General features: G+C 44.5%; 1 protein-coding gene across 1 annotated transcript in view; it reads right to left on the minus strand.

Annotated features, from left to right (window-relative positions):
* The window catches only part of aatka (apoptosis-associated tyrosine kinase a), a 31,169-nt gene extending 16,219 nt beyond the window's left edge, over positions 1 to 14,950 (minus strand). The window contains exons 1-3 of the mRNA XM_076085874.1: positions 14,118 to 14,950; positions 13,901 to 14,015; positions 784 to 917 (exon numbers count right to left, since the gene is read on the minus strand). Coding sequence (XP_075941989.1) covers positions 784 to 917; positions 13,901 to 13,982 — 216 coding nt within the window. The 5' untranslated portion in view covers positions 13,983 to 14,015; positions 14,118 to 14,950. The remainder of the gene's footprint in view (positions 1 to 783; positions 918 to 13,900; positions 14,016 to 14,117) is intronic.
* Between the last annotated feature and the right edge of the window lie 546 nt (positions 14,951 to 15,496).

Below are 15,496 nucleotides of genomic sequence, written 5' to 3' on the forward strand. Positions count from 1 at the left end.
AAAGACAAGGAGCAGCCACTACAGCGACTTTAGGGTTTCTCCTGCCTCTCCCCCTCCACATGCCCCCCTGCCTGTGTCAGTCTTCATTAGCCCTCAGCCTTCGCAGTTCAGCGCCGATGTTTGACACAGCATGGCTGAGTCATGCTGACAGCTGAAGGCAACACAGAGATTCGGTACGGGTACTTTCCTGGTTGCATCTCTTGCATACAATGAGGCATTAATCCTCAGCAAAAGACTTTAGCATTAACAGTAAATGCAGGTTTAGGGAGTTGTATCGATCCTTCCGTCTCCTGAGAATGAGATCTAACTTAAAATATTAACGCTGTACCAAATGTTTTTTCAAATTGGCACTCAACGTGCCACAATTAAATTAAAGCTGAAATCAATTGGGCCATTTTTACAGCAGACATTTGGACGTGTTTAATGGCACATTAAAGAGGTTGAATGGCAGTTTATAAAATGTATTTAGGGTTTTTGGATGCTTTTCTCATGTTTGTACAGTGTGTGTTAGTACTAGTAATACAACATTTGATAGCTTAAAATTATTAGTTCCTGTATGTAAATCACTGATCAGGATTCCCCTCCATTGTGCGCGCACACACACACACACACACACACACACGCACGCACGCACGCACGCACGCACGCACGCACGCACGCACGCACGCACACACACACACACACACACACACACACACACACACACACACACACACACACACACACACACACACAGTTGGTGCTCTCCTCATTTCTTCCAGCAGGGGGCAGCAGTGAGCTCACCTTGAAGCCGATGTCACCCTTCTTGCAGCAGAGGCAGGCCAGCATGAGGAAGACGAAGGTGAAGAGGCCAGAGAACGAGACAGCTACCACCGCCAGGGATGAAGGCCACGACAGCTCGCTCAGCGGAGCACCATCTGCAACATGGGAGGATAATGCCAGTGTTAACAGGTTGGAGCTGTTCAGAGATCAGATGGCAAACTGCAGTCATGCAGGAAATTAAAAAAACTAAATAGAGATGGAGGTGATTGGTATACACATACAGGTGATTTGTGACCGTTTAATTTGCAGCGCAGAAAGAAGCGTGCAACTCATAATTAGCATTCTCTTCTGCTGCCTATCCACCGCTATAATCTGTGACTCTGAAAGGAAATCAGGTTCCGGTGGCTTAATTACAGTAGTTAGCCTACTATGCACTCTGAGTCATCGAGGCAAAGAGGTTCCTTCCACCCACAAACACAATGACTCCCTCTGGATAATAATTTAATAAAGCAGCCGCAGAAAAGTGGCTCATTCTGTCTCAGTGTAAACAACTAATGAATGAAAATGCTTACTGTGACTCTGCTTTTCGTTTTCTGAAATGCCCTCACAGCAACGACTCAAAATACAACCCATCATTTATTTAATTGGAGCAACTTTTTTCCAGAGCAATGCACACAATGCTATTAAATCCCAGCACACAATGACTAGTAATGTTTGAGTGCACACAGCATTTTGAAAAAGCCATCCTCAGTGTACCAAAGAAATGTTTTGTGTGCGTCTTTGACCGGCAAACAGAGAGTACACACACGCTTATTGTTGGTGTGTGCGTACTTATTTCTCCGCGTGTGTACTATTCACCATCTGTCTTGCGTGCATACTGTATGTGCAGCACACGTGTGCGTTTTTCTTTTACCCTGTAGAAGCTGAGAACATGCATAAAATCTGATTAACATGTTTAAATCTTCAGCTTTGACCGATGAAAGAGAAGATCCTATCCTTTAAACTTTTATATTTTAAAATTTCATAATTAATCTGAATTATTTTGTGGACAACACTCCGTATCTACATAACCATTTATCCATATTAAGGCCCACTGCATTAATCTTTAACCAAACATTTGTACATCTCTGTATCGTTCCAACAACAACAAATGGTTGAGGAACTCAACCTCAATCAATGACGTATTGAACACTCAAAGGTTCTTCTATTGCATCAACTAACCATCAGCATCAGCAAAGTACTGGGGGCAATGAGGACAGCTCAAATGTAGCATCAATAAGACATTCATGGTTCAATCTTCAAAAATCCCACAATGCACTTCAATAACATCTTTCATTGGATTCTCCCGGCAAGGTGAATGCCATAGACTGTATATAAGAAGTAGACGTAGTCAGCGTGACGTCGCCCATTGGTTGTGGGACCTGGCTTTGAAGCCTTCAGTTTGGGTTTTTGACCGTCACCATCTTGGTTTTTTTGCAGCCAGAAGTGACATGAGAGGGTGGAGCTAAGTACAATCAAACATTTTTTTAGGCAACCAAAAAGGTTACTATTAACTTTCATGAACTGAAAACACACTGTGAAAGTGTTAAAGTTATACGACAAAAACACAGATAATTCCCAGACTGGATAGTGCCGTGGAAGAGACCGGTCAATCACAGGGTACCCTGTAGCATACCCTGCTACTGAAGAATACTTGAAACAAATGAGACCATAAACTCATGTTTACTGAGGTAATAAATCAAGTCAGAAGTCGGGTCATTTTTTCATAAACTTCTATACAATCAGACTTCTTTTTGCAACCAGAGGAGTCGCTCCGGATGACCATTAGAGTTTAAAAGCCACTTCCGCATCGCTTTTCAGACCCGGAGGTTGCCACTTTCGTCTTTCGAACTTCACACCCCCAGTTTGAAACACAGGCTTTGTGTAAAAAGTGGCCGATGTAAATAACCCTGGTGACATGACTATGACATCATCAGGGTTATTTTCTCAAACTCTTGACAGCTCCCTCCAGAGCCGCAGAAGACATTATATACAACTGTTTTCAGAGTAGCTGATGTGTGATTCGGTTGAGAAGTTATTTAAACGTTACGGTCATTTTATATAATGTTGCATTCTTTATAGTTCCCGAAATTAAGCTCACACACATCACAAGAAATGTTTTGGTGGTCAGAAATTCTTGGCAAAGATCTTTCTCTTTTTATTGACAGCAAATTCATTATTTCTTATTTTCCCAAGTTTATATAAACCTCATTTATGCATCTCTGTTATGAGTTCTCATCAACTGTTTTTCCTCGCAACATGAATTCTTGTAAAAAAAAAAAATTGGAGGCACTATACCCACAAGTAAACGTAACTAGCCAACCACTGCAATCTGGCAGAACTGGCCCATCTGTCAGTACACCGTGTAATGCCAAGATGTCTACTTTTAAAATGCCCCCGTACCAGACCTGCAGTTACTCATGTGGATGCCACGTTTACTCCCTTTCTGTATGTGCTGTTGCTGTATATCTATCCATCACAGCCTATTAAAGAAGAGGACAGGCATATTGCCCTCACTCCAGGATTCCCTTTATTTCTCCATCCTTGTGAGGACAATACAAGCATGGCACTCCTGTGCCCACTGTATCCACTAGGAGTTGTGGTGTGTGATGCGTGTGTGTGCGAGACTCAGCGGTCCTGACCCATTCGGCTGTGGGGAACACGCTGTTCCAGACCTGACAGCTCCCGTGGCTCAAACAGTACTGCTCCAACCAAAGCTTGACCTGAGGTCACGGCCACAAAGCACATGCAGACACGCACACACACACACATTGGTAGAATATGAAAACAGACGGCACAATGCATGCAGGTTCCTACTTGAAGCCTGGTTTTAGAACTACACCATGTGTGTGTTTGGGCACTGACCCACCGACCCATCACCATGGTAACAACCTTGCAGGCCGACACGTATTAATTGATTGCCATTTACGACGCGGTAAACCTCTTGCCCCCTCTTTGTTTCCACACTTTTGGAAGATAGATTCCTGTAATATGCTGCGACAGCTTGTGTGTGTGTGTCTGTGTGTGATAGTGTCTGAAGAAGGAAAAGCCAACCCAAGCAGTGCCCTTTCTGGATCCACCACATACCACAACACAAAGCCTGAGTGGGTGGTGACAAGACACATTGTGTTGAGGCTGATAGGGGAATCAAAACCAAATATTATTAAAATGCTTTCTTCTTCTTTGCCACAATACAGCTAAATTACCAGCCTAATTTCCAACGGATATTTAGCACTTTACACAGAACTATCGAGCCATTTAACGGAACTTCAAAAGCATTTTTTAGGCAATATGCTGCACATGAGTAACCTTGAGGGTATTGTTGATCTTTTGGATGAATGGATGTGAGGAAGCACACAGATGGTGCCAGAAGCATGGAGGACACATGGTGAATATATGAGGGAGCGGTGACTCAAGGCTTACAATAGCAATACGTGTTAAGGTCTGCTGTCATGATGTGCACGCCCTGGGGCAGATTGATTGCTGTTTTCTGTCTTTCTTTGACAGTTTTATGTCATTGTTACGCACCTCTCCTTTAAACAAAAACACATCACTTCACATTCAGTTTTAATAGCAACAACATGCAACTTTTAACCTTGAGGTAGGAGGTGTACGATTTCGTCCACTTTCTCCTTTGTTGGTCCGTTCGTAACACAAAACCTCATTCATCTTGATAAGCTGTCTACCTTTAAAAGCCATCCAGCCTGAAGTTGAGGTAACTGGCAACTATCAAGCCTCTACTACAGGCACCGATGAAGCAGATGGTGAACACAGGCGCTGAGCAGCGCACCAACCTTTTATTCTTTTACAGAAAATGGAGGAATCCTGGAAATTGGCAATCCACCTCTACTGTTTCCTGTAAAGTAGTAACAGGGGGCCATCAGTCCTTCTACATTTGGAGCAAGAGCTGTGTATCAATGAATAAGATCCATATGTACATAGGACCCTGACAATAATGTACCTCACTAGAGATTCTACCAGACAGGCTATCAAGCCTAAGCGGGGGTTCAGATTGAAAACACTGTCGTGTTAAAACAACGTGAGGAGCTGTATTGGTGGAGTGTGTCAACCTTGTTTTCAACCCTCACCAACAGCCATATGCTTTGGGTAGTAAATACCAATAGAAGCAGCTGAGACAAAGTGTTTCCCAGTAATCCTACTTCAGGCCACTGCTTCTTTGAATGAAGGGTGTACAAGTACCTTGTACACCCTTCAATACCTTACAAGTATTTACAAGTGCATAAATGGCTGAGTGAAGTGTTCAGGGCAGACAGAGGTTGGGGTATCCCCCTAAAGATTTGGAGAGAGTTGCAAATGACGATTTTGCTTCTCTGCTCATCCTTTCCTTTCCCCACCATGATCAGAACAAACAGTTTAAAAATTGATGAATAGAAAATAGAATCATTAATGTTCCCGCAATTGTTTGTATACCTACGGTTTGGCAGCTGGACTTAGAGAATTTATATTTCACATGTAGCTTAACTACGGCAGACGTCTAATATGGTCCTCAAGAGGAAATCGCACTATTTCCATAAGTGCGACATGTGAAGAATTCATCACTCATTCTCCGAAGAACTGTGAGCGACGACCCAGGGTCCTCCATAAATATTTGAGAAGCACACATTATTTCACCAGCTGCACAGCGAAATGAAAATAAAGCACTTAAAAGCCAGGCTCAAAGTGGCTTTATTAAAAAGCTGTGTTCAAGACTGGAGGAAGATGAGCCTTGTCCTGACAAACGGACGAGAGCAATAGAGGCACCGAGCCACTTCTCACAATTCAGGCCGACAATGAGGAGGACGCAGCAGAGGGATGGAGGGAGGAAGAGAGGTGTGGGTGTAAGGAGGATGAATGAATGAAAAGAGGAGCCCATTGCTGTTGCTTTTTTTATTTCCCAAAAGTGAGACTTATATGTGAGAATTATAGTCTTGCTTCATTGAACATGACTTTGCACTCCCCCTACGGATAGGTTTCACTCCACTAACCTGTGACTATAGGGCTGGGCAATATATCAATATTATGTCGATATCGTGATATGAGATTAGATATCGTCTTCAATTTTGGATATCATAATATGGAATAAGTGTTTTTTTCTGGTTTTAAAGGCTGAATGTAAATTTCAGAACTTACCAGACTGTTCTAGCTGTTCTATTATTTACCTTTACCCACTTAGTTACCCTTGCTTGTGCTGCTTGTGTTGTCAGATCATGGCCACGCAATGCAATACCCTGCTAAGTAGACGGATGCACATTTCAAGTCACCAGAAAAGATTAGTGTGTCCTTCATAGTCACAGAGCAAGAGCTGATAATGCATGTTTTAAATTGCATTAGCGTCTCTTGCTGAAATACCACACACACCGACAGAAAGGGATAAACGGTGAGAGAGAGAAATACAGACATGCCCAAGGAGGAACATGAAATCTCAGGAATAATCAAATTCAACGGGGTGTGTGTGTGTGTGTTCATGCTCGGGATGCACCGATACAATTACCAGCATCAGTTGTCAGGTCCGATATCGTGCTCATGTACTCGTAAAACTACTCTGATACAACCGCACGCCATATCACTATGGCAACGTGACGTTAACCTCTTGTCAGTTGGGCTCAATAAGCAATAACCCCAAGAACCCCATGCACAAACAGGTTAAATCCATCAAAACAGGCAGCCTCCACTTCACCAATGCAGGAGAGTTAGCAGCCACAATGTCCCGTGCATTTTCGTGGACACATGCAACCACTTAAGTCTTCACCTCATGAATTAGTTAAGCTAGTGTGTCTGCCCGGCATGATGTTAGCGAGTGTGTGATCATGAGTATGAAGTTATCAGTAAGGTTATAGCTGTGGACGTCACAGTGCAGTGCGCGTACAGCTTATTTGTCAGTGAATAAATGCCACAACTCCTCAAGACCCGTGAGGAGACCCAAGTTACGTATTATTAACATCCCTACTGCAAAGAACTATGCTCTGTTTGTTTCAGGAAAAATGCAATCTTGAATGTTAAAATGTCAGCAACAGCATCATGTTGTATTTTATATTTGTAACAGTCAAGTGAGGAACATCTGATGAAAATAAAACATGATTTCAAAGTCATTGTTAGAACTGTAATGGTATTATCAAGTACCCCTATCGGTACTAGGTATGGGCAAGTACTCAAATGTAAGAACTTCTACTTGGTCTAATAAAAGTGGTACCGATGCAGTTCATGCATGTATGTACGAGATGACAATGTAGTGTGTTAAGCACACTGAGCTTTTCATGGTAGATCATAAATAAAGCATGCACCAGCGAGGTAGCGCTGTCTGTTGCTGTGCAGCTGAAGCAACCGTAAGGTCTACAGCGGCTATAACATATCTACTACCTGGTATACACGATAGTGCTCATCATGCATTCAACAAATCTGTTCCAAATGGACACACGTGTAGGAGAGGTAGAGAGGACGAACAGAGCAAGGACGGCTGCAGAGAGAAAAGAGGGAGTCCTATTGAAATGCCTCCCACACTCGTACCAAGGCCAGGGCCATGTGTTCGTATTCACATACAAGCATACGAATATGAACCCACACAGAAAACCCAGTCAGGGTGTTGAACTGGGCTGCATAGCATAACTTTGGAGTTTCTGTGGTAACTGAGTGCAACGGGCTGCTGTTTCTGCTCCGGGTAGCAGCAAACCCGAGTCCATGAAGAGGAGCTTGAACACACCACAGATAGTATTGTATGCTTTGACACAGAACTGCAGAAGTGTCTCTCCCTGGGAGTTCTATTCTCCCATCAGCAATCCGTCCCTTTTTACTTTTTGTATGGTTGCTATGCATGCATGAATGTTTTTTGACCGTGAGACCAAGTACTGACAGTGGTGCAGGGTGGGCAGTACGCCAAACTACACACCACTGCAATCAAATTGTCTTGAGAAGGAATGAGGGGAGGGGGGGAGACAAAGAAGGGGGAGAAGTAGAGGGTAAGATACAGTTTCAACTGCAGTTAGTATTCAACAGACTGGATACAGATACATACATTATGCAGCTATTGTGTTACGTAAAAAATCTCAATTTGATGCGTGGTCAGAGGCCACAGACCGGGCTTTGTGTCTGTTATGAAGTCCACGTTGACGTAGAAACATGACCAAGCTGCATGAAGTATACACTGCAAACCGTTTTAGTCTGAGGAGGCTACCGTACGCAACAGGAGGCAAGCTGCTGCCATCATTTACCCACTTTATTGCCCTTCCACCTCCCCTCAGTGCTTCCTAATGGGTAAATACAGCGCGCAGAACGAGAGCAGATACAGCCCGGCATCTCTCTGAGCATGCGTTTAAATTCAGGACAGTGCTGCAGGGGCAGACAAGCTCCTCCATCTGCCCTGCACCAAGTGACTTCCAACAAAAACACAAGCAAAGCCGATGTAGGAGGAAGGGTGTGGAAGTGCATGGATACAGCAGACGGGATAGATGGAGACAGGGGAGAAGAGTGACCTTTAGGTTTAGATTTACAGGTCGTCAGAGGGCAGCAGGAGCAGAGCCAAATAATTGACATACAGTACATAAAATCAACATACACACACATGCAGAAAACTTCAGTAATGGTATTTGACTGGAAGCTGCTGGATGAGAGGTGCAGCCTAAAAAGCAATTGCCTTACAGCTGAATAAGAATTCCAGTTTGAGGTAATTGACAGAGAGCTGCCGTCCAAGCTATATATTGATTCACTACTGCTCTTGTGCATGTGTAAATAAAATGTATAAGGGCAATCGTCACGGATCAATTGTTGGCTCAAGTGGTTAGCTCATCTTTGGTGTCAAGATGTAACTTGAGCTCCTGTTTTAAAAGACTTGTTCTATATGTATCAGCGTCTAGGGATGCAAAGTGGCTGGAGTTAGTCCTCCTCTTTTTCCTCCACTAGATGAGCTCGCAGGGCTGCATTGAAGGAGAAGTGAGCTCTGCCCCGCTTCCCAAAGCAAGAAGCACCAGACTGTGATGACGGAGGGCTGAACATACAGAGGTGGAGAGGAGGAAGCACACACGAGGACACATGTGTCAGTCTCCAGTTGGCAGCAAAAGAAACAGCGTGACACGACTAATGGCAGGGTTCTGTACCCTCCATCCATTTACTTCCTCTCTGCCGTTCTCTAGTAATGCTCTATGACTGCAGATGGCAGAGGGATGCGCTGGCCCTGCAGAGAGCCATGATAACTGTCATTAACTGGGAGTGAGATCCCAGGAGGACCACCATGGATCAGCATTACAGGCCTGTCATGTCCGTCACCCTGACAGCCCGGGCAAGGGCACACTGCTGGAAGGAAAGGGTTTAAATAACTTCTCTGTCTCTGTCCCTTTTTTAGTTAATTGCACAGATCGACTAACTGCACGATTAAGATTTAACATCAATAATTCATCTATTTGAGACACAATTCATTAATGTAGATCATTGCAGAGGAGACTGGCCTCTACTCTGCAGTTTGCAGCGTGGGCTGTTGAGTCAAATTTTGAGGGAAATCTGCTGAATTTGGAAGATTATTATACAGCACAAAATTAATCAGAGTGACTGTTCCTTCTGCACAAATAGGACAAAAGCTGCTCACAGTTTATCACGCTGGAAAACACACAGCTGAATGAATGAACAGACTGAAATATATGTTTATCCTCTTGCGTCAAGTAGAGGAGGGAAACCTGACTGAGAATTTAAGAATCCTCTTTGCAACAGGAAGCAACACATGTTTACAGGAAATAGAAGATGAGGACCAGCTCTGACAATCCCATGAGATGGGTGCAATCAATCTTTTGAAATAGTCATCACAATTAATTTAACACTGAAAGAGAAATGCTACACCTTTAATATACCAGATCAACCACTTGATATAGACATGCATGAATTAGCAGAGGTTTTACTTTCATACACTGGTAAAGACAAAACCCTGATGAAGGACCCGTCACATCTGTTCACAGTTCTACGAGATTGAATGGTGTTTTCTCTTTTCTCAATACTAATTTTGAACCACGGACACACATTTCTACATATGTTACAGTGAAAAACTAACCAAAGCTGGTAATGGAAATCAAGCACAGCTCTTAAAAGAAGGCCAAAATGACCGATGCAGTCAGTTAAATCAGTGGCTATCAATGGTAAAAAAAAGTTAAACTTGTGATACCCCAGTCAGCCCTTCTTGTTATACTTGGTAGACTTTGTTGAAATGTTTTATCACTCATTTGGTAATGAGTACGCGATTTGGAGAATTTCCTCACCAATTGGTTACATGACCAGACAATAAACAACAATTAGTTTGAACTCTTCTTAAAATGTTCAGTTATTGTTTTGACATTGACTTAGCAGCAATCTAAATTACATAAAGGCATTATAGGCTGAAACAATGTTACCTGTACATAATGTCATCTGTGACAAAAAGCATCTGCACACAGACCTGACAGAACACACCTCTGCAGTGCAAACACACTCCAGAAAGCAGTGATTGTGCCCCGCGTGTGCTTGGCCTCTGGCTGATAAACACAAATTAGATGCATGTGCAAACCATATGCAGACATATAAATATGCACTATAGGAATGACATTTCAGCCCCGAGTACCATGATGCAAACAAAGGCAGTGTGTGTATATATATTTGTGTGGAGATGTGTGCACCCGTGCCTGTGTGAAGAAAAACAAACATACCTGAGACAAAACAGGTTTGTGTGAGATATGCTGGCTGACATGCACTCCTTTTTCCTCCCATAATCTTCCGTCTTGATGTTGCTATTGTTAAGCACACATACTCCCACTCTGACTCACAGGCAGTGAATTCACGCAGTCACACGTTTCACCCGAATGTCTCCCACCTGTCCAACCAATTTGAAGCGGTCCTTTTGAACACAAGAAACACACCTGCGTCTGCTTTCCCCTCCTGTCATCATAAAACATCCCTAAAATCAGTCCACCACACCTGTTTCATAATAGCAACTATGTGAAAGTCTTGCTAAATGGCTCTCAGAGTGCTCTAGCATTTAAAGTCGACAAGACAGTATACTTAGTGACGAATTAAATACTGCATGAAACCCATTAAGTATGCAATTGCACACACACACACACACACAGCCTTCAACGAGTATGACACCAAGAAACCCAACAACCCCCTCATCATCACACAGAGAGCACATAGGAAACATACTGTAGACGGTGCCCTTTAACTGCTTGTATCCACTTCATTCTTATTTTAGTTCCCCCAGAGGCTGACTTATGTAACTAAAGTGCTTGGATACACATGGAGGGATGAATAATCAAATAGTCAGCCGTGGCTGGCTTGTACTGACCGAGTCAGTGGGAGGAGCTCGGAGAGCAAGTCAATACATCATTTTTTAACGCCTTTCCTCTCCGGTATCAGTACTTTGTTATAGCCTGCAGTGGGTGTTGCCATGTGTATCGGAGGAGGGCACGTGTAAAGCTTTCCCCCATCTGGAATGTGCATGAGGCATTGTGCTGTAAGTGTGAGTGAGTGACAGAAAACGTGTGTGTTGCGTCTACGCCAAGACGCCGTCCGTAACGTGCACACACACTAGCCGCCACTGCCACCTCCAGGCACCGGAGGAGACTGCTGAAAGACAGTCTCCCACAGTTGCTGCATTGTCAGCTTGTCGGTGTATCGGTGCTGCCTTCCAGGTCAGCCCGTCTTCTGTTTGCCCCCACGACAGTAAAGCGATGCATATCAATTCTGTTCGCAGGAGGCAGCCGGGTTTTAAAATAGCTATACCGCACACACCCACACACTCACACATCTGCTGCCTCGTCTGATGGGAGAGCTCTCCGAGGTGCTGAAGCAGTGGTGAGCCAGGTGCAAGTTGCAGTTGTCACTGGTGCAGAATGCCACACGTACACCCGACTTTCCCCCTGGCCGCACACACACCAAGCCCCAGCGCGCGAGGGCCGATGCGGTCAGGAGATCATGAATCCTGCTACGGTGTGTCCGTCCCTGCTGATGGTTTATATAATGCCATGCAACATGAAGACCGACCTGGCCCCGTAGTTGTTTTCCTCTGGTCTCGGTGTGTGTTTGCGCATGAGTGACTGTTTATGTGAGTATATGCAGAAGTAGAGCACATTATGTTCTCACATAGCCCTGAGAGGAGGAAGTGTAGCTGTGGAGGGCGGCTTGAGCGGTGCTATAGTTTAAGTGTTGGATTTTGTGTTTGTAACTCTTCGTGTGATTTATGAATCTACTTCTCAGCCAGTAGAGCTGACTGAACGCTGTGCGTCCCCTCGCCTTAAAGGGACTCTAGCATTCCTCTGTCCTCAGCTCTGGACGCCCTCCATTACCTCGGCAACATCAATTCTCACTGCAATTACTAAGGAACAGGACCATTAGTGAGGTGCTGCTCTAATGAGAGATGTAGATCATTATGACAGGGGAGTGACGAGCCGGACCCCGCCCTCTACTCCAGCTACATACAGGCTACATGTACATGCCCACTCATGCCCCACCCTCCTCCTAATACGAAACAATCCCAACGCATGTGCTGATTCCACCCTGACCTGTCACGGAGGCTATCCATTCAGCTGCTGTCTGATCTGAAGAGAGAACATGTGAGTGTTTCACTGCACATCTCCTCCAGGAAGAAAACACCAAGGCAATTAAATTCGAAGGTGCCCCCCGAAGAGCCACAGTTAGCATGCATTTTACCCATAATTCAGCTGGGAACCATTTATCCTGTTTCAAATTAAAAGATGGCATTCCCCTGGTGTAGGTTAGTATCATATTTCACTGCACAGAACCGGGGATAGCCAGCTCAGCCCCCACTACACATTCCACAACACGAAGTGCTTCTGTCATGGTTTTCCAAATACCTAAAACACTAAACCATTCCGTGTTTCTCCTTGCAGCGTATTTTAAAGTAGAGCAGAGTATTATCAAGAACAGCTCCGTCATTAAGAACAAATCCTTCATCCTTCAAATCGTGTCATACCAATGTAGTGTATACGTACCTATATCAGGGATGTGGGGATTTACCTATTGATCTGTGTTCGTGTAGTCTTGCATCAAAAAATGCTCAGTGTGATGGTAAACGCGTACTTTCCAAACATAGACATGTCCTCTTATCACTTGTCTTGCTATGGCCCTTTACTAAATAAAACTGTATGTTTGTTGACAGTCAGAATTGTCTCTTATTTCTTTCAATGTTAGTGTAAGAACAGAAACTTCCCAAATGCACAGCGACACCTCCTGTAAATACCCTACTTGACTTGAAATGGAAGCCCCTTTTAGCATCACATTTAAGGGGGGGGGGGGGGGGGGGGGGAACAGAGAGGAGCAGAAGTGCAAAGAAGGAGAACTTGGGAGTCATAAGAAGATAGAGGTGGGTGGAATAATTGGGCAAAGAGGGATCACTGCGAGTGTGCGGTTTGGGGAGGACAGATAAGAGCCTGCAACTTGAGAGTCCCTGGACTCACCGTCATTTGTATGCCCAGCGCACTGCGCTCAGCTCAGGGACTGTCTCTCAGTCCCGTTTACACTCGCACACGGTTATTTAATCTGCTCTAATTCAAGCCCTCACGCAGGACAGCCATGACTTCCTGCTCGGTGGTCCCATAGCACTGCAGCAGCAGCACCTGGGTTCTCCTTCACATGGCCCCCGACACCCGAAGGATGATTTAACGCTGCATCCAAACGGGCATCAAAGAACAGCAACCTCACGCAGTGAAGCCATATACATATACACCTCCATCAGCAGGTCATCTCTGTAATGTTGCACTACATGGTCATAGCACACAGTACACACTCCGCTGCAGGGACGTATGTGTAGGACTATGCAGAGTCTATGCAGCCACAACATTTAACCCTCTTGTAACCGAGCTGTAAGGGACTGATTGGATGTAAATCATCCATACCCAAGCTAATCGTGTGATGTTTAGGCTCACTGTAATGATGATGATGATGCTATGGCAATGATGCAGCTGCCTGTGACTAAAAATACTATATATAGCACCGAGACACAGTGTATGGCCTGGCATCAAACACCAGATTCAGACATCAATCAGCTTGATCATGAAGAAACATAGATCACTGGCAGGTCTGCAGCAAATGGATAAACGCCCTCATTCAAGCCATTCGTCGGTTTGACCCTTACCTGTATCAAAGTGGGAGCTGAAGGCGAAACTGGGATTGAAAAACGCCGAAGACATGACAATCACATGTAGGGCAAAGACCATCCTCCTCGACGCGTTGCAGAAGCAGCAAAAAGCCTAAACACAAAAAAAGGTCAAGAAGAAATTCCTGACTCTGCTTTAGAGATTCAAGGAACCTTTGGTAGGAGCGGTAATGCGCAGCATTTTATTCCATCACACCTCACAGAGAGCACCCCAAAAATCCTGCTCCACCTTCAGCTCGAAGAGATTTGGAGACAGATGTTGACATTCATTTCACATCTGTGTGCTTGTCAACAAGATCCCGTTTAAATTCGACTGCTATTCTGCACAGGTTTGGTGTAGCCTACCTACTCGGTCACCCGTTATTTACACAAATTGTATACACTGGAAAATCTTGACTGCTCCAAACATTTAACGATTTCCCATTTGTGTTCCTTCCAGAATAAACCTCTGGTTGCTCCTTGTCCCGCGCTACATGTCACATGCCGTTTTTAGGGGAGCGCAGCTGGTCCCTTTTTTTAAAAGATGCGTCGGTCAGCGATGCGCATTTAGGTTTCAGCTTCGGTCCAGAAAGAATGAGCGACATCTTGCACCAGTGTGAAGCGACATAAAGTATACACGCACTTCTGCTTACGGCCTTCAAAATAAAATCATATTTACGTGCCAGAAGACTGTTTGGCTTTTATTTTGAAAATAATTGACCTGGTGCCCCGGCATTCTCGGTCACACTTGACGCAACCATTTCCAGAGGAATCCTGTTTGTGAGCGTGCGCGCGTGCGTGCCGTGTGTTTACTGTGTTTTTAAGTAAATCACGGGCACTCAGATATCATCACACCTCCTATCATGACAAGAGGAGGCGAAGAAAGACACAGGGGACCTGCAGGCTCCGTAGAGAGACGAGCCCACGAACAGGCGCTTGTGGGACAGCATGGTGGCTTCTGAGACTCTGGAGCGCAGTTAGTTAAAGAGTCTGCTGAGACCCGATTGTTCTGTCGATGTCAAATGATGCCCTCAGAAAAAGTCGCTTGCACAGTTTTAAGTTGTATCTCAAAGAATCAGTGGGAGGGCTACCGGAGCAGACGTGCTGTCAGCTGCGTAAAGTAGCTGCTGGTCAGGTGACTAGTGGACAGGTAGGCAGGCGTTTACTGTCCCTGGAAATGCTAAAATGTAGAAGGTAATAAAAAGCAAATGACTCCAACACTATGGTTTGACATGCTTTGTATGCGCACATTTAGATTCTGCATGCATACATGTGCATGTTTGAGTGCAAGCAACTGTTGCTTTTGCTGTCAATCATGCTGATTCTGTGAGACTTGACTATTTACTCTGATGGGCTGGTTCAGTAGATGTGTGCAAACTATATTCATTTAAATTGACCCAAGAAAAGACTCAGATACCAGATGTTGGAGTATATATGTCTGCATTCTTCAGACAGAAATAATGTTCATATTAATGCAGTCAAAGTGAACGTTGCATTTGCGACATTACATTAAAACCTAAAATTCCTCCTCCTCACCTCTCCCTATTTTATTCCCTCCCTCACGGACACGCTCCTATTGGCCCTCTGCTGGTTGTT

This window comes from Anarhichas minor, unplaced genomic scaffold (genome assembly GCF_050575085.1).
Source record: "Anarhichas minor isolate MPS153535 unplaced genomic scaffold, ASM5057508v1 ptg000007l, whole genome shotgun sequence".
Classification (NCBI taxonomy): Eukaryota; Metazoa; Chordata; class Actinopteri; order Perciformes; family Anarhichadidae; genus Anarhichas; species Anarhichas minor.